Raw genomic sequence first — 20,973 nt, 5'->3', positions numbered from 1 at the left:
TAGTTAGGGAACCAGTTATTGTCTGATGTCACAGCGTACATTATATAGTTCTGGAACCTATTATTTTATGATGTTACAGCCTACATTATACAAATGTGGAACCAGCGATTTTATGATGTCACAGCCTACATTATACAGTTGTGGATTCAATTATTGTCTGATGTCAAAGCCTACATTATACAGTTCTGAAACCAATTATTACCTGATGTCACAGCTTACATTATACAGTTCTAGAACCAATTGATTTATGATGTCATAACCTAGATTATAGAGTTAAGGAACTAATTATTGCTTGATGTCAGGGTCTTCATTATACAGCTGTTGAACCAATTATTTCATGATATCACAGCCTACATTATACAGTTATGGAACCAGTTATTGCCTGATGTCACAGCCTACATTATACAGTTATGGAACCTATTATTTTATGATGTCATAGCCTAAATTTTACAGTTATGGAACCAGTCATTGTTTGACGTCACAGCCTACATTATACAGCTGTGGAACCAATTATTTCATGATATCACAGCCTGCATTATACAATTATGGAACATGTTATTGCCTGATTTCACAGCCTACATTATACAGTTCTAGAACCAATTAATTTGTGATGCCACAGCCTATATTATACAGTTATGGAACTAATTATTGCTTGATGTCACAGTCTTCATTATACAGCTGTGGAACCAATTATTTCAGGATATCACAGACCACATTATACAGCTTTGGAACCAATTATTTCATGATATTACAACCTACGTTATACTGCTGTGGAACCAGTTATTCCATGATGTCACAGCCAACAATATACAGTTCTGGAACCAATTAGTGCCCTATGTCACAGCCTACATTTTACAGCTGTGGAACCAATTATTTCATGATGTCATAGCCTACATTATACAGTTTTGGAATCAATGTTTAGATAGGATTAAGTTTTTGAGTCGTTTTGTACTACATTTAGTTTTCAAAGCACCACAGTCAGTGCACCCTGCGAAATTGCTATGTCACTATATTAGCAATATAACTACATTACGCTGTAAATTCACTCAACTGAAATATTGTATTGGTCCTTTATAACCCCGATTAGGAAAGTCCATATATTTTGGTTGTTTTAAGATCTAACAAAAAGACATAATTGTTTACTTACAAAATACCTTTTGAATATTTAATGTGAAATAGGCTATATTTTTTACTTGTGTTTCAGAATGCTAGAGTCTTGCAACCAGTTTTGATTCACCAAAATTATAACGCTGGAGATAATCTCCACAGGAATCTTCTCATAGACAATGAGAGATTGAAAATGAACTTCAGCAAAACAAAGTCAATCATTACCTTTATATCAAACGAAGACACGGTGTGTTTGTCACTAAACTGGATTAAAGCTTAATCTTTTTCCCCAGTCACTGGGGAAATCTACAGAAAACCACGTTCGCGCGATAGGTTGAAATACAAACAGGTAATTACATTCACTTCGGGTAAGTGTTACCCTATAGCTAATGAGGTGAATATGAATGTCAGGTGGTGAAAATTAAACTAAGCATTATCATTGATATCATTATTAGTGTACCTCAGCTGTGAAAAAATGGCGACTCAATGTTTAGATAGTTATGCACACACACACTCACACTCAGTTACAAGCTTTTCCCTTACTGGTTCCAGAGTTTAGGTGAATGAAAACCATGACTTTTCTTATCTTTGGGTGACATCTTAGTTTTAAGAACAGTAACAAGCAAGAGAAGACCATATTACAGAAGCTATGGCAAACTAATGAATTGTTTTGCACGTATTCATACGCTATGCCTCAATAACTATCATACACCCATCACCTTAAATTTTACAAGACTTGATGATATGAAGAAATTTTACTAGTTCTTTCACGATATATCACCACAAACATCTTAGAAATTTGGAACATGAAAACATCTACCAATTTCCCTTCCATTTTAAAAGGAAATATATACAATTTTAAACCAGTACTGTCATATTTTGATTAAACAATGAGCAAAATTTACGAAGCTATGACGTCGTAATGACCTCGCAGACGTCAATAAAAAATTCAGGCCTCAACCCAGTCTTGATATGATAATATCTCGATTTCTTCCTTTAATAACAACAGTGATAAAAAATGAGTATTATATTCTAATTGTAACTCAAACCACAGTTGGAAAATCTCATAAAATCTCGTATAATCTCGCGCTAAAAACGTGTTTTACCGTTATCAATATCAAATCTCTTTTGTCCATTTAAGACTTTTGTAAGAAAAGTGATGGGGAGGAGGCAGATAAAATTTCCGGGGCCTGCAATAAGAAGAGAAAAAATCGAACTTTTGTGCCCTACGGGAAAGATAGAGAAGAGAAGAGGAAGAGGCCGGCAAAGGAAAAAGTTTTTGGACAGCTTACCGGGGATGTAAATGTGAATGTAACAGCTGGATAAATTATACAGAGAGCTAGAGACAGGTCCAGCTGGAGGCAATTGAAAGCCCATGTCGAAAACGTCTGCGAGAGAAAAAGGAAAATAAAATTGAAAAGACGCGTTCTATCTCCCCCGTGTCCATGACTGTTTGTCGCAGCTGAATAATGGTACTTAAGTTCACTGAATAATAGCACTTGAGTCCAATGAATAATGGCACTTGAGTCCGCTAAATAATGACACTTGAGTCCGCTGAATAATGGCACTTGAGTTCACTGAATAATACCACTTGAGTCCACTGAATAATGGCTCTTGAGTCCACTGAATAATGACACTTGAGTTCACTGAATAATACCACTTGAGTCCACTGAATAATGGCTCTTGAGTCTGCTGAATAATGACACTTGAGTCCGCTGAATAACGATACTTGAGTTCACTGATTAATAGCTTTTGAGCCCACTGAATAATCTCTCTTGAGTCTGCTAAATAATGACACTTGAGTCTGCTGAATAATAACACTTGAGTTTACTGAATAATAGCACTTGGGTCCATTGAATGATGGCACTGAGTCCTCTGAATAATGTCATTTGAGTCCCTCTTTAAAATGTACCATGTGATCTAATGTTATTTATTTATTTTCACCATCCACTGGCAGCTTTGCCCTTATCCCTGTAGGGAACTGAGATGTTAGGGAATAAGGTGTACAAAGCATAAGAAACAAGACTGTGAATGGTAGTCTAATGATCTACATGTCTATCCAGGAAAAGAAATAAAATCCCAAGGAAATGAAGTGTCAAGACTCCTAAGAGTTCCAGTGAAACAAAAACGATAGTGAGAGTACCGACGGAGAATCATGTCAAAGTCAGAGCAGCTTTGATTGAGAGCTCTGTGGTGGAACTAAAAAACGAGACAGGTATTCCTTTGTATTTTATTGCATAATTATTCTAATCACTGACAGTGGTTTACACATCATAGTGAAAGTGTCTCTTTTCATATATTGACACAGATTTTCCATAGATATCGTTTCATATGCTCGTCCCCAGAAACAAGTAAATGTAAAGTGGCAACGACAAAGTTTCAACTGCAGTTAAACTTTGAGTATTATCATTGTCAATGTCCAAACCCTACTGACTGTTTATGCAGATAATGAACCACAATGTTGAGGGGTTCTCCTTTAAGCTTAAAGTTTACTTATGTCACAAGCCTGGAACTTTCTCATGAAAAGGGATACCTTGGCTGAAAAGGTTCTGTCTTGATGTTAACAATTAGAAAATCTGCATCACAAACCAAATAGGACTTTATTTAAAAAAGAGGATTTTTATATTTTACATCGGGTTCTTGGGTGGATGTGGGTGTCTCGTATATATGAACAGTGGGGCTATGTATTCATATGGGAGTGTCCTAGATGTGACCAGCCTGTTTTCTTTCTTTTCTTTTTTTTTTTAGTCTAGTTTTTGTTGTTCAATTATTATTCCATATAACAGGAAAATCGTTTTTATCATCACTATAATTTAAGTTTTTCTTTTGGAATGAAGATCTTTTTTTTCTTCTTCTTCTTTTTTGTAAGCAGTAGTTCCCGTTTCCTTTCAATAAATCTCTCCTCGACCACCAATTTTTCTATGTGCTATTTGCTTCTTTCATCGAATCCTACCTGAGATTTGAGCTATATATATATATATATATATATGTGTGTGTGTATATATATATATATATATATATATGTATGTTTGTGTGTGTATGTATGTATGTGTATTTATGTATATTGTTGATTTTCCCGTAGAATTAAATCAACTAGGCTGTTTATTCAGAAACAGGATAAAAAAATAATATGAAAGCTCTAAGGTATTTTAGTACAAAATTAGATTGCGGTCGGCATTGTGACACTAGGAAGCCTGCGTGTAGCACGCCACAGTCTACAAACCACTATACAATGTTTGTGGCTTCCACTGTTCTCTGCTGTTGAGCCCTGATCAGCAAAGTGTTAACATTTTATCTGTTTTCGACAATGACCCTCCTAAGATTCATAACGTATAGTTCATTCTTTATTATCTTAAAATTTTATTCCATACGTTAAATTTTTACCCTCCATTTAATAGGGTCAACCTTTACACTTCAGCTCTTCTATAGTCTTGAAGATGACCTTCACAGCGCGCAGGATCGTTCCTTCAAGTTCCTTATCATTGCGGATGCCTTCCATGGTGAAGGTCTTCTCTGAACCGGTTTTCCCATAGGTGATGATGCAAACGTTGTAGCCATCTAATGTGTTCTGAATAAGATGAGAAATATCTTCAAATACTTTGGCCTGCGTGACAGATGGCTTAAAAACACTATCAAAGGTAATCTGAGATGCCACTTCCTCGGTTCTTAAGTCCCGACATCGAAATCGTGTTCCAATTTCCAAACGAAACCAAAAAAACTGATGGTGAAATGAAAATGAAAATTGGGAAAAATTATCTGAAAATGCGATCCCACTACTTTTTTTTTTTTTTTTTTTATGGAAGTTCTGTAACTATAAATCAAGGTTTACAGACCAATTAACATAAAAGACATAAAGATCTATGTATTATGATTTAAATCCAACTTCAAATTAAAATCTAACTTTAAACAAAATTTTTCAATTAACTAGGCATATAACTGAGAGAAACTTCAATATGCAAGGTTTCTAATGATAATTATAATCTAGTAGCCTAAACTTGCGAAAAACCTATGTAAAACCAAGCAGACCAAGCTTTACATCAAGCACATAATTCAGAAGATTAATGTCAATTTACGAAAAACTACTCTATATATATATATATATATATATATATATATAATCCAAAGAATATATAGCCGTACTGTCAAATTTAAAAAAAAAATGTTTTATTGAGAACTCAAAACAAATAAGATACTTAATTTTCGTTACCGAGGTACAACAAAGAATTTCACAAGTAAAAATTAATTTTACTCAGAATTAGAATAAATAAAATACTTGATTTTCTTAAATCAGAATTCAACATTCAATTGTAACTAGTCAAAAGCAAACTAAAAACTACACAAGAATTATTGAAGCTACACCAGTCTAAAAATTATCTAATACATAACTATTTATTTCACGGGTCTTAAATGCACCATATCTTCAGGTTTTTACAAGCATTTGAAAATAATCGCTAGGCACAAGGCTGATATATTTATGTAGTAAAATCTCATACGTAACTAAAATATTTCTCCTAACCTCATTAGTATGGATATTGTTGAAATTTTTGGACATATGGCACTGCGCTGAGCATGATGGGGTCATTTAACATATGACAACTTTGGGAAGTTGATTGCGCTGAGCTCGAAGAGGTCATGTAACATATTGTAATGTTGGAATGCTAATTACTTTTATCTCGAAAAGGTCGTTTAATGTATGGCACGTTGATTGTGTGAAGCTCATTGCACTGAACTGGAGAAGATCTTTCAACATATAGCACCTTTGGGAAGCTAATTGCACTGAACTAGAGTAGGTCAATAAACATATGGCAAGGTTTGAAGGCTAATTGTGCTAAACTTGAAGAGATCATTTAACATACGGCACCTTTGAGAGGCTAATTGTACTGAACTTGAGGAACTCATTTAACATGTGACTCATTTGGGAAACTAATTCCACAAAGCTCGAGGAATTCATTTAACATACAGCAACTTTAGGAAGCTCTTTGTCTTGAGCTCGAGGAGGTCATTTAACATTTGGCAACTTTAGGAAGCTAATTGCGTTGAGCTCGAAGAGGTCATGTAACTTATTGCAACGTTGGAAGGCTAATTACTTTTATCTCGAAAAGGTCATTTAATATAGTGCACGTTGATTTTGTGAAGTTGATTGCACTGAACTGGAGAAGATCTTTTACCATATAGCACCTTTGGAAACCTAATTGCGATGAACTAGAGGAGGTCATTTAACATATGGCAACTTTGTGAAGCTAATTGCGCTGAACTCAGAAAGGTTATTTAGTCTATGGTAACTTTAGGGAGCTAATTGTACTGAACTTGAAGAGGCTATTTAACATATAGCACCTTCTACTTTTGCTACGCTAGAGAAGGTCATTTAAGATACGGCGACTTTGGGAAACTAAATGCGCTGAACTTAAGGAGGTTATTTAACATATGATACCTTCGGAAAGCTAATTCTGCTGACCTCAAGGTGGTCATTTAACATATGGCAGCTTTGGGAAGCTAATTCTGCTGACCTCAAGGTAGTCATTTAATATAAAAAACCGTGAGGTCACTAATGGTGCCCGTGATTGAGGAGGCCATTTAACATATGACATGTATAATAAGCCAATTGCGCTGAATTCATATCTTTTAACATATGACAACTTTAGAAACCTAATTGCACTGAACTGAATGAGGTAATTTAACATGTGATAACCTTGGATAAGCTAATTGCACTGAAATTGTGTAGGTCCTTTACATATGACACCTTTGGGAAGCTAATTGCACTAAATTCCAAAAGGTCATTTAACTTATGGCAACTCTGGGAGGCTAATTCCGTTGAACTCGAGGAGGTCACTTAACATATGGTAACTTTCGAAGATAATTGCGCTGAACTCAAGAAGGTCATTTAACATATGGTAACTTTAGGAGACAAATTGAGCTGAGCTAAGGGAGGTCATTTAACATATAGCACCTTTTGGAAGCTAATTTTGCTAAACTCCAAGAGTTCATTTAACATATAGCAAATTTGAAAAGCTAATTACGCTGAACTCGAGGAGGTCATTAAACATGTGGCTACTTTTGGACGCTAAATGCACTGAACTCCAGAAAGTAATTTAACATAAAGCTCCTTTGTGAAGCTAATTGCACTGAATTCGAGGTTATCTTGTAACGTATAGCAACTTTGGGAACCTAATAGCACTGACCTCAAGGAGATCATTTAACATTTCGTACCTTTGGAAAGCTAATTCTGATGAGCTCAAGGAGGTCCTATAACATATGGCACCTTGGTAAAGCTATTTGAGCTGAGAATTAGGAGGTCATTTAACATGTGACACCTTTGTGAAACTAATTCCACTAAACTCGAGGATGTATTTTAACATATGGTAATTTAGGAAAGCTAATTGCACTGAGATGGAAGAGGTCATTTAACATGTTATACTGTTGGGAAGCTAATTGCATTAAAAGCAAGGAAGTCATTTAACAGATAACACCTTTGCAAAGCTAATTGCATTGAATTAGAAGAGGTCATTTAACTTATGGCAAGTCATTTAAGATATGGCAACATTGGTAGGCTGATTAAACTGAGCTCAAGGAGGTCATTTAACATATGGCACCTTTGGAAAGCTATTTGCACTAAACTCGAGGAAGTCATTCTACATATTTTATATATGGCTACCATGGAAGCTAATTGCACTGAACTCGAGAAGTTCATTTAACATATGGCATATTTGGGAAGGTAAGTGTACTAAACTCAAAAAGACCTTTTAACACCGACATCTTTTTTTTAAGGCAATTGTTCTGGACACGAGGACATCATTTAACATATGGCACATTTGGAAAGCTAATTCTGCTGAACTCAAGATCAAACAACATATAACAACTTTGGAGGGTTAATTATGCTAAGCTTGAGGAGGCCATTTAACATATTTCACCTAAGCTGAAATCGGGGATGTTATTTATCACATGGTAACTTTGAGAACTTGACGCTATTTATTCCCATTTGTCCTTACTTTCCTTGTACTTGTAACTGTACCGCACGTGTATCACACACGTTCGTACACTGTGACAGTATTTTTTTTTTATTGTAAATTCTTCTGAGCTAAGAGAGGTTTTTTCAACATATTTTAACTTTTGTAAGCTAACTCAACTGAATTCGAGGAGGTTATTTACCATATGGTACCTTTGTGGAGGTAGTTGCACTGAACTCTACTAGGTCTTTTATTATATGGAAACTTTGCGAGGCTAATTTGGCCGAGCAAAAGAGGTTATTTTACATATGGCACCTTTAGGAAGCTGAGCTCTAGTAGGTTATTTAACATATGGCAGCTTTGGAAAGCTAATTATGCTTAGCTTGAAGAGGTCATTTAATATTTAGCCCCTGTTGAAACCTAATTGAGCTGAACTCGAGGAGATCATTTTACATATGACAACTGGGGATGTTGATTGCACTGAGCTCAAAGAGGTCATTTAACATATGGAAAATGTGGAAACCTAATTACGCTGAGCGTGAGGATTTCCTTTAACACATTACACATTTGGAGAGCTAGATGCATTAAACTCGAGGAGTTCATTTAACATATGGCACCTCTGGGAAGATAACTGCGCTGAGCTCATGGAGGTCATTCAACATATGGCAACTTTGGGGAGCTAATTATGCTGAGCTTTAGGAGTCAATTTAACATATGGCATCTTTTTTAATCTAATTGAACTGAACTTGAGGAGGTCATTTAAAATTTGGTACCTCTGGGAAGCTAAGTGCACTGAGCTCGAGGAGGTCATTTAACATTTTTGGAATCTAACTGAGCTGAACTTAGGGAGATCATTCAACATATGCCAACTTTGGGAAGCTAATTCCGTGGAATTCGATGAGGTCATTTAACATATGGTACCTTTGTGGAGGTAATTGCACTGAACTCGAATATGTTATTTAGCATAATATAAATTAAGGAAGCTAGATCTACTGAGCTCGAGGAGGTCATTCAACATATAGCCCCTTAGGCAAGCTAATTGTACTGAACTCGAAGAGTAATTCAACATAAGGCACATATAAGAAGCTGATTGCAATGAACTGGATAAGATCATTTAACATATAGCACTTTTGGGAAGCTAGTTGAGCTGAACGCGAGGTCAAAAAGCATATGGCAAGTTTGGAAGGCTAATTGTGCTAAACTCAAGGAGGTCACTTAACATATGGCCCTTTTGGGAGACTAGTTGGGCTGAACTTGACGAATTCATTTGATATAAGACACCATTGGGAAAAAATCAAGTTGAGCTAAAGGAATTCATTTAACATATGGCAACTTTAGGAAGCTAATTACGCTGCACTCAAAGAGGTCATTTAAAATATGGTACCTTCTGGAAGCTACTTCAGCTGAGCTAGAGGTCATTTAATGTATGGTAACTTTGGGAAGCTAATTGTTCTGAACTTGAGGAGGTCATTCAACATATTAGACCTTTGTGAAGTTAATTCTGTTGAGCTCGAGGTGGTCATTTAACATATGGCACCATCAAAAGCTTATTCATCCAAGCTCAATGAGATCATTTAACATATATCACCTTTGGGATGCTAATTGAGCTGTGCTTGAGATGGTCATTTAACATAAGACAACATTAAGAAGCTAATTCCGCTGAGTTCAAGGAGTTTCAGCATATTGCAACTTTGGAAGCTAATTCCACTGAGCTCAAGGAAGTCTTTTAACGCAGGACACCTTAGGGAAGCTTAATGCACTGAGCTTGAGGAGGTCATTTTACATATGACACCTTTGGGAAGCTAATCGCGCTGAGCTCGAGGAGGTCGTTTATCATATGGCTACTTTGGAAAGCTAATTATGTTTAGCTTTAGGAGGTCATTTAACATTTGGCTCCTGTTGGAATCTAATTGAGCTGAACTCGAGGAGGTCAATTAACATAAGGCAACTTTGGGAAGTTATTTGCGCCGAGCTCAAAGAGGCTTTTCAACATTTGGCAAGTTTGGGAAGCTGGTTGCGTTGAGCTCGTAGGTCATTTAACATATGGCACCTCTAGGAAGCTAATTGCGCTGAGTTCAAGGAAGTCATTCAACATATGGCCCCTTTGGAAAGCTAATTGTGCTGACTTGAGGAGGTCATTTAACATATGGTACTTTGGGAAGCTAATTTCGCTGAGCTCGAGGAGGCCATTAAACGGTTCCATGTAAATTCCACCTCGATAAATTCTACCCCGAAATTCCACCCCACGACTCTTGCACCCCACGATCCCCCCCCCCCCCCCCCCCGTCAAATAAGCAAATGAAACTCTGAATACTAAGTTAAGAAATTTTTTTTTCATGTGATTGCCTTTTTCTTAAATGGAACTTTCTCATAATTTGTTACTCCAAATAAAAAACTGGATGTTTTAAGGGAAAATCACACAACTTATACTTTTGTTTTCAATTTCAAAGTTTTTTTTTTTTTTTTGCTAGATGTTGGTTTAAATAATTATAAATATAAATGTTTATATGTATATATTATATCCATTAACTGACAAGATGAGAATGCGAATATTTTAGGAGTAATAAAATATTTAGTATAAGGCATACAAGTTTAATAAACAAAAGTACAGAATAAAAGGATTGTTAAATGAAAAAACGACTCTGACGGCCGAGAGAAGGTAGTGACTCTAAGGCAGTATGAAAGCAACTGAGTAAATTTATTATAGAACACTCTCCTTTATATACAAAAGCTCAAAGCAACAAGAAATTTCATGTCCAAAAACAGACACTGTTACAGAGGAGAAAAGCAGACATGATTATTCTGGTTCTTTTTAGTGCAAGGGAAGAGCAAAGATACAAGCATAATATATCTACAGAATGAAATTTCGTTGCTATGTAGGATCGTGTGACACACGGTTGATACATGGCTCCCACCCCCCCCTAAAAATGACATACTTTACATGTTAAATAGGGCGCCCTGATCTAGAGAGGTAAAGTGTAGGCGGGCCATCTGGCAGGAGGTAAGCAGGTTTTAGACGATCAATGGAGACCCAGTCTTCTTTGTCACGAATGTTTAGTAGGAATGCTTCGGACTGCGTCGGATCACAAAGAAAGGGACCGTGTAAGGGGCGTTAGCAGTGGCTTGCTAGTGTCCTTGCGCAGGAAGACGTGCGTTGCAGAGTGCAAGTCTGTTGGTATGTGATGCTTCGCTTGGGGCTTGTAAGTCTGGCGGCATGAAGTAAATTTTCCCACGACGTGACGTATGCGCTGGATATCGTTGGAGGAGGTTGTAGAAGGAAAAAATTCAGCAGGGACGACCAACGGGTTACTTTACACCATTGCAGCTGCCGAGACGTCGAGGGCGTCTTTAGAAGTCGTCCTTAGTCCCAGGAGGACCCAGTTAAGCTGAGTGAACCAGTTGCAATCCTTGCAGCAGGACTTCAATGCTGCTTTGAGGATGTGATGAAAATGTTCAATCATTCCATTGGCAGCGGGGTTGTAGGCCGTTGTCTGATGTAGGGTGATGCCCAGGAGATTCGTTAATGATGTCCACAATTGTGAGGTGAAAGTGGTACCCCTGTCAGAAATAATATGCTCAGGGATACAAAATCTTGCAATCCATCCTGAGAGTAAGGCAGATGTACATGAGGTGGACGTTGCAGTTTCCATGGAAATGGCTTCAGGCCAACGAGTGGAGCGGTCGATGATGGTAAACAGGTAACGATGTCCTTGTGATGTGGGTAGGGGGCCTACAACGTTGACGTGAATGTGTACGAAATGACGCTAAGGTTGAGGAAAGGTACCCACTCCTGAATCTGTGTGTCGATGTACTTTGGAAGTTTGGCAAGAAGTACAAGCGCGGATCCAATCCTTAGCATCCTTAGAAATGCCGTACCAAATGAATTCACCTTCAGCAGCTGTGCAGTAGAACGGCACGAGGGATGTGAAAGGCCACGAATGAAATCAAACACCTGGTCTACCAGTACTAACGTCACAGAGGAGGGTGGGGTTGAAGTCTTTGAGGGGGAAGTCTTCCCAACAGAGGGACGTGCAGGATATCCTACATGCTTGATACTCTACATCCTGTTGTTGGGCTTCAGCCAGGGCGTTGTAATCCAATCCCAGTTGAACGGCAGGCAACGTGTTTCTTGACAGGGCATCGGCAACGGGATTCATTTTCCCAGGGACGTATTGAAGGGTGCAATTGTATTCAGCCACGGCGGAGAGATGTCGGCGTTGCCAGGCGGACCAGGCGTCAGACTGTCGAGTGAAAGCGTTCACCAGAGGCATGTGGTCTCTACGAATGACGAAGGGCGTACCTTCTAAGAAATGGCGAAAGTGACGGACAGCCAAGTGCACCGCCAGCAATTCGCGATTGAAGGTAGAATAACCCGATTCTGCCTTGGACAGTTTTCTGCTGAAGAAGGCCATTGGGCGGGGTGAGCCGTTGACCACCTGCTCAAGTACTGCACAAATAGCGACGTCGCTGGCATCGGTGGAGAAAAGGAGAGGGGCCTGTGAGATAGGAAAAGTGAGAGGTGCAACAGTTGATAGGGCCTTCTTTGCATTGCATAAGGCTTGCCCTTGAGGGATGCGTAGAGGGGAGCAAGAGTGGCGGCAATGGCTGGCAGAAAACGGTGATAATAGTTGATCATGCCCAAGAATTCCTGCAGAGCTTTGACGGTCGAGGGCGCGGGGAGGTCCTGAACGGCTGCTACCTTCTCAGGGAGGGGATGGACACCTTCAGGAGTGATGTGCTGCCCTAAGAACGACACTTCGTTGGCGCCAAAGGTACACTTGTGTCGTACCGGACTACAAGGCCGTTTTGTTGCAAGCAGTCGAGCACGATGTGCAGGTGACGGAGGTGTTCCTCTTTTGAGGAGGAGAACACAAGTATGTCGTCCACATAACATACACAGAAAGGGTAGTCCCCTAAGATGCCATCCATGAGACGTTGAAACGTAGCCCCAGCATTACGAAGGCAAAAACAGGAGTAATTGAAGGTGTATGTACCAAACAGAGTGGTGATGGTGGTCTTGGGGATGTCGTATGGTTTCATGGGCACCTGATAATACCCCTTCAGGAGGTCGAGCGTAGAGAAAACCTTTGCTTTGTGCAGGTAGGAGGTCACGTCAGCAATGTTTGGTAGGGGGTAGTGATCCAGTTCTGTTTGCATGTTCAGGCGACTGTAATCCCCGCACGGAGGGAGGGAGCCAATATTTAAGGGTGACGAACATGGGCTGGAGGCCTTTTGGCAAAGGCCCATTTCCTCCATTTCGGCGAACGTCTGTTTAACGGCTGCCAATCGTTCCGGTGCCAGACATCAGAATTTTGCGAAGACTGGAGGTCCCGTCGTCTTGATATGATGATAAATACCGTGGTTGGCAGGAACCGTAGGCGTTTGGCGAAGTTCTGGACGGAAAACCTCCGGGTACGACGTGAGGAGGTGGGCGTAGGCATCCGTGGGTGCGCTGATGTGGAGAGCGAGGTTAGATGGGGCGGGTTGAAGAGGTGTCGACAAGTACGAGTCTGCGTTGACCAATCGTTGGTGGGCGACATCGACCAGAAGGTAGAAATGAGAGAGGAAATCCACACCGAGGATTGGCAATGTGATGTCAGCAACAAGAAACTTCCAATTAAATTTACCGTTTCCGAACGATAATGTGAGGTTCTTGTAACCGTAGGTGGGTATCGCAGATCCGTTGGCAGCTACCAAGCGGACGTCAGCAGACGTAGACAGACTACGTCGTGTCCTGAAGAGTTCCCTTGGCAAAAGAGAACGACAATCTGCCGTGTCTACCAAAAATCGCACGCCCGTTCCTGCATCCTGTAAAAAGAAAAGATTAGAAACATGGGAGGCCACCGCCACAAGCGATGGCCTACTTACACGTTTGTTTGGCCACTCACAATCCTTGGCACATTTCTTCGTGGTTGCCCCGAATCTGAAGTGGTAGTAGCAAATCTGCGGCGGATGGGAGGTAGTAAGTGGCTGTAGAAGTCGGTGGTTGGGGCGCGAGCGATTGATGGGTGGTGGGTGGCTTTGTCGCTGCTTCGGCACGTCATGGGGTAGGCGTGAATGTCTTACAGCATTCACGTCAGCTTCGGTTGACCTTGAATAGGCATCCTCTTCGTTAGGGGTGGAGGCGTTGATGGAGGTCTTGAAGTGGCTTTTCATAAGGGCGTCGGCTTTGGTCATCAAGTCCTTTATGGGTAAACTATCGACATCGGGTATGGCAGCGTGTATAGGTCCGGGTAAACGGCGTATCCAAAGGGCACGAAGTAGGTTCACCTCACGAGGAGAGCCGTCTGCGGCGAGCGATACTGGTCATTTCCCTGAGGACAAGCGAAGCCCTTTGGTCCCCCAACAGTTGTTGCGAGAGCTGAAAAAGCTTTGCTATACGGGCGGCTGGCGACGGCGAATACTGCTGCAGTAGGTATGTTTTGAGGGCGTCATATGCAATTGGGGTGTCTCCTTGTTCACAAAGCCAGTCGGATATTTCCGGGAAGGTTTCCTCAGGTATCGCTGCGAGAACATAATCTGCTTTGGTGGTTGAGCGAGTCACACCCTTGATACGAAACTGGACTTCTGCGCGCTGAAACCAAGCAAACACCTCTCTGCTGGCGAACGATGAAAGTTTTAAATGGGGCAGCCGCAGCGCCAACTTCCGTTGAGTCCGCCATAGTACCAACGATGGAAGGGCGAGGCGGGGGACGGTGGAAGGCAGTGGGAGCGAGTCAACTTCCGGGGTCATCAATGTGATGGCCGAGAAAAGGTTGTGACTCAAAGACTTTATGAAAGCAACTGAGTAAATTTATTATAGAAAACTCTCCTTTATATACAAATCTCAAAGCAACAAGAAATTTCATGTAAAAAAACAGACACTGTTACAAAGGAGAAAAGCAGACATGTTTATTTTGGTTCTTTTTAGTGCGAGGGAAGAGCGAAGATACAAGCATAATATATACACAAAATGAACTATGTATGATCGTGTGACACACGGTTGGTACAAGACTTAAAGGAATGTAGGTTATAAGCAACACTAGTCATTTTTTTTTTTTTTTTTATAATTATCCACCAACTTTTTAAGCCTTTTATGAATAACTTCATATTTTTTCTTCCTTTTTGCAGAGTCCCCACGCCTAAAATGGGCAATTTTCGCTTGTACCATTGTTTCCCCCATTGCCAAATCTCCACATAATTTCCATAGATTATGGTATACTGAATTTACAGAGGACTGAATAGCATTGTGGTACCCTTCAACGACATTGTTAGGTCTGGGGATATTATCTAAAATTCTTTCTCTCACATTCCAGATCTTGATGGGGACGAGACGCTCACTTCTTCTCTGAAGAGAACCCCTACCACGATTAACTCCAATGTAGTTTGTTTCAAACTACAATATAAATTCGTCAGGAATGTCGTCGTCATCAGATTTTCAAAGACCTCAATAACATCTTCAGTTGTTAGACACTGATGGACCGGAGTTCTTCACTTAATCTTGCTTGGGATTAATTATTCTATGACACTAAACTGCCGCAGTAGATGAAGAATGTGTATATCTACCAACCGTTTGAAGTATAATTATATACAGCATTATAGTCCGTGTGAATACGGGCATGACAACCACTGTAGAATTTTTCACACCCCAAATAAATTCTTGTGTTTGTAACATTGTCTTTATCCCTTTCATATATGTAATTTTCAGTGTCAACCACGTTCCTTTTTCCTTTTGACGACGAGATGTATGAGAGAGACATGGGTGGAAAAGAATAATATATTTACTTTCATAAACAAGAAACTTGCTATGACAACAGTAGTGAACTAACTAGAGTCAATAGAAAATAGAACTTAAACTTGATAGTGTTTATTTTTCTTCACTTTTTTCTTTTTTGCAGCAAACAGCCATGAAATTAAGTGACAATCGTTTGTTTACTTGAAATTGTTCTTTTTGTTGACCAAACAACAGTTTTATTTACTAATTCATACAATAGTGGGATGAAAAATTCCTGGGGTGAAAATTGGTGGGGAGATAATTTTGGAAAGCTAATTATGCTAAGTTTGAGGAATTTAATTGAGCTGAACGCTGAGAATGTCATTCAACACATGGCAAAACTGGAAAGCTAACTGGGTTGAATCACTGCCGTCTCAATATAGATACACATCCTAAGTAGTGTACTTACTGATCTACCACATGAGCAACATTCATTTACATTAAAAGACTTTACCTGAAAATTCAAAGCTAGCTTAACAAGAACCTCTCTTTGATAATTGCATTGCAGAAAATCGTTCTTGAAATTACCAATGATAGATTGAAATACTTGGTAAGTGGAAATACAAAGTGAAAGTGTAAAATCTGTTGGCCATTTCAAGCCACCTCTGTCAGGGATTTTGAGATGTTTACAATTGTCAGAAATATCTACTTAAACATAATTGACATTTTAGCTTTGTTTTAGTGCTGTGAGCAACGTAACCTGCAATATAAATCATAACATTTTCATCTTCCTTTGACAAGCCTTCTTCATCCACATATTCCTCAGCCTCCTTGAATTTCTCTAAACAATCGACAGAATCACACTTAGAGTCAAGTTCACATGGAGAGGAATTTAACTCAAAGATGGTTAATGGACCAGACTTCGACGAAGCCATGGAAAGAACATTCATAGTTTTTAGTTTCTTTTCAGACTCCATTACTTGAGCAACAGCTACATTATAATTTGTACCACTCATCTTCCTATACTGTCCAAATCTACTTTCTAGCTTATCTGTTTAAATTTCCCCAGTAATACATAATGAAAGTTATTGTGCTTCAACAAATAATAACATAATTTTATCAATGTTGATGTAGTGTGCCTGAGAGCAAAATATGTTTCTCTTGACAATCTACCATTCCTTCCATGGTGAGGCATATCCAACTTTTCCCAAGCACCAAGCAAGTGATCAAATTTACTGAGAAATATCAAGTTTGGATCTGAAGATGAATCTTGCTTAATGGGGTCACATTCTTTCTGACGTAGGTGGACGCCTTTGTTTGGAATTTTCACATTTACAATATGCTACCAGGATATTATTTGTTCCAAGAAATTAATAGTACCTGACACATCAAAAGTATTCATTGTTTTCAATGCAGCTACATTCTTTTCATCAAACAGTCTGACAACAAACTGCACATTCTGTCTTTCCAAATTAGTAGGGAAAAGAACTTTCTCTGACAAACCTGGCGCTAGTTTAACATATTGATCACGTTCTTTTGTGTAGAGTTCTTTCAGTGACAGAAGATTTGCATTTTCCTGAATTTGAGAATTAGAAGGTGAAGGTATTACAAAAGTTTGAACGGTATTTTTCTGATTTAACCAATTATTTCGCATGCTTTTCAGTAAATGAACTGAATCAAAAAGGAAGAAAAGTGGCACAGTCAAATCATATGGATTTGGAATGGAGGAGGCAAGATTTCCATCACACATTTTCTCGACCATATTTCTGTTAACCCTGTTGTTATCAGAGATTAATGATACGACAATGTATCCTATATCATGGAGGAACGCCAAAACTTTTTGCGTCAATTCAAGAAGTGTCTGTGCTGTCAGATTACAGACTGGGTACAAAGCAGCAACATGTTTGTTTTTCGAAAAAATTGATGAAATCATAAAAGCCCGAACTGTTGTTGCAGGTTCACTAGAGTTAACAGAAGCACCATAAACTTTACCTCCTTTATATGAGAGGCCTTTATTTACATGTATCTCATCAAGCAGCACATTTACAATTTTTTCTTCACTTTTTAGTGTTGCAAAATTTTTCCTTGAAAAGAGCTCATGTGAATTTCCATTACACACAGACTTTGCACCAGATACATTAAGCTTCCTTAGGTAATCAGGATGAGGGAGAATAAGGACCTTGCTGTCACGTAGATGTATGTACAGTGATGGCCTTGACAAATAGATTCCTCAGGTAATCAGGATGAGGGAGAATAAGGACCTTGCTGTCACGTAGATGTATGTACAGTGATGGCCTTGACAAATAGACACTATATGCCCAAACCAAAAAATCACAGCTGTATGCAACTTTTTCTTTACAAAACATGCTTAACTGTTCAGCACAAAACCATAACACTCCCCCCTTTGAACACTTGTCATTTTCTGATTCAGTTTCCAATAACCCTTCACTAACTTTAATACACGGGTCACTCTGTCAACATTACTAACAGCTGATTCAAGGTTAGAACTCAAGTGACTCAATAAATTTTCAAATTTTGACCACCGATCACATTTGTTTTCTGATCCTAAAAGCCATTTAAATTTGTTAGAATTTAAAGCAGTGTTTTCGTACCATACTAAAACTTTCAAGTCTTTCATCACTTTAAAAGATACAATTAGCTTTGGTTGGTCCTCACAATTAACTTTAAGGAAAGATACACAGTCTTCACTTGAAACAAACAACCAATCCTTAGAAAGCCTATTAATAAAGTTTTTAACAAATTCATCGAAACTATTTATAGTGTCATTTTCCATCCATGTTTGAAACTTTAATTCATCTCGTTCCAGTACCTCGTCTTTTGTTTTCTGCGGATTCCTACGAGCTGGTGGTACTTTCTGTGACATGTATTTTGGTTGATTATGGAAGATAGTCGGGTATGCATCCTTGGTCAGAGTTGGCGTCCCCCTCTTAGCGGTGATCACAGTTCCATCAGGACGTGTAATGCTGTCTTCTGTAACGATGAAACTTTCTTCGAAGTGCTTTGCACACATGATTGTATTAGGGGTAGGTGTAAAGTCTTCTCTGTGGATGGCTTTTATCCATAGCTACCGTCGTTGTTCATCCCTTGGGAAGCGGAGCTCAGAAACATCTGATCTTGAATAATTACTTTTACATCCCGGCACACAGCATGACCTTGGCATCTGCAAAAATATATTAATGATATTTTTTTTCCACAAATATAATTTTCAAGAAATTATTGATAAGACCTTTTTTGCATATCATATTTACCTTTATATTAATAAATCACCGACACATTCTCGTATGGCCACACGAGATACAAAGTAGTGACAGTAAATTCAAAATTTGATCATACATCCCAGTTACGACTTTCTTACGGTGCAAAAATGCCTAACATCCAGGGTGACCAGACGTCTGTGTTTGACAGGATTGTTTCATATTTATGACATTTATACCGTGTCCCGTATCAACATTCCCCGGGACGCCTTTTCTCGTATTTTTGATATTTAAAAAATAATATATTATATACTAGTGAACTTTTGTGAGATACGAGGTAAAGAAAAGGTGGCCTTCCAAAACTGGCAACAGTGAAGATGCAAAATAAAGAAAATAACCAGGCTATAATACACATTCGTAAGAAATAACTTACTAGAGTAAAAATCAATGATAAATGTTATAAGATGATGATAAGACATGAACTAAAGTTTGTAACATGACACCTCAGTTAAGATTCTCCTTAGCTACGATGATGTCAGTTGGGTTTTTCATTATTCCAATGTCAAAGGAGATGTGTATTGTATAGCACGTGTTTCATACACACTCGTACCCTACAACGTTATTACTTTTTTGGTTTACCTTTCGCTCTTTCTTGCACTGATAATAGACCAACCTGTTTATGCTTGCTGTATCATGGCTTAGTTTGTTTGAATTTTTTGACATTCCTGCTTGCAAGTGTTTGTATACAACCTGTTATCTTTTTACTAAAGGTTAGCCTACATTCTAGCACCTACAGTTGTTATCACACTGGTAACCAATGTGGCAACATATATGTATGTAGGCCTATTTGGTTGATTTAAACCAAACATACTGATAATGTTGATTCTTTACTATAATCTCAATCGCTTATCTAAACATTCTGTTTTTACTTACTATTTATCATTTGTTTACTTAAGACAATTATTCAATATTTTATTTGATAGTTACTGCATTGGTTATAAAAGATAAAGGTTTTTAAAGTGTTTTGTATCAGAAATATATATATATATATATATGTATATATATATATATATATACTCACACAGTATATACATATATATATATATATATATATAAATTTATATGCATATATATATATATATATGTGTGTGTGTGTGGATATGTTTATATATATATATATATATATATGTATGTATGTATATACTGTGTGAGTATACATATATATATATATATATGTGTGTGTGTGTACACAGATATATATATGTATATATATATATATATACGTGTGTATGTCTATTTTGCTAATACGAAAGCACTTTAAAAACCTTGATTTATTTATAACCAATACACTATTAGTGAATATCAATTAAAACATTAGATAATTGTCATCTGTGAACTATCAACTAAACGAAATTAAAAATGTGAAAGGCGTTAAGGATTTAACAATAAAATTGGAACTGACGACCAAATTATAGCTATACTAAATCGTAAGAAAAAAAAAAAACACAGAATGCTTAGAAAAGCGATAGCCTTGACTTGATAGATATTGTGATTGAGTTTATAGCAAAGAATCAACATCGTCAGTATGATTTTGGTAAATGTACAATGTAGGCCTACCGGTGTTGATAGTCGCTGTGTAAAAATTTCAATTGGTCTTATGAAAATCCTCCTAAATTGCATTTTTCTATGCTGCAATTTGCTGTCAGATACGCAGAAATTGCGAGAGTGCCATTTTAAACGCCGCCTCCCCCCAACGGAAAAATTTTCCTTACGCCATTGATTTAGGCATCCCTTATTTAAATTTTCAGAATCTCGTCACCCTGCTTACGTCCTGTTGATTTTATGGCAGATAATGTTATTGTTATATAATTTTTGAGAAAACATTCCTCATCCAAACTTTAAAATACTAGTAACCGATCAAACAACATAAATTGAGTTGAATTATGATAAGAAATTTGTTGCCTATGCGTTTTGCCTTTATATTATCAAAAACACTGTCGCGTTCTCGTACGGC

At 38.2% G+C, this 20,973-nt stretch overlaps 1 protein-coding gene across 1 annotated transcript; it reads right to left on the bottom strand.

Annotated features, from left to right (window-relative positions):
- Positions 1–16,879: 16,879 nt before the first annotated feature.
- Positions 16,880–18,831, bottom strand: LOC137649707 (uncharacterized). The gene is made up of 2 exons (XM_068382666.1): positions 18,006–18,831; positions 16,880–17,923 (listed from the first exon to the last, which is right to left on the bottom strand). Exons 1-2 carry the CDS (start codon positions 18,108–18,110, stop codon positions 17,087–17,089), a joined length of 942 nt encoding a protein of 313 aa, XP_068238767.1. The 5' UTR covers positions 18,111–18,831; the 3' UTR covers positions 16,880–17,086.
- Between the last annotated feature and the right edge of the window lie 2,142 nt (positions 18,832–20,973).

The sequence above is a fragment of the Palaemon carinicauda genome, chromosome 11 (assembly GCF_036898095.1).
Source record: "Palaemon carinicauda isolate YSFRI2023 chromosome 11, ASM3689809v2, whole genome shotgun sequence".
NCBI lineage: Eukaryota > Metazoa > Arthropoda > Malacostraca > Decapoda > Palaemonidae > Palaemon > Palaemon carinicauda.
Note: the sequence above shows the minus strand (reverse complement) of the source record. Positions and strands in the feature narration are given on the sequence as shown.

Excerpts from the sequence above, each read along its gene's own strand:
- LOC137649707 (XM_068382666.1), bottom strand. The coding sequence starts at position 18,110 with ATGTTTTGTAAAGAAAAAGTTGCATACAGCTGTGATTTTTTGGTTTGG. Across the intron at positions 17,924-18,005 it reads TACATCTACGTGACAGCAAG|GTCCTTATTCTCCCTCATCC; the intron begins GTCCTTATTCTC and ends CGTGACAGCAAG.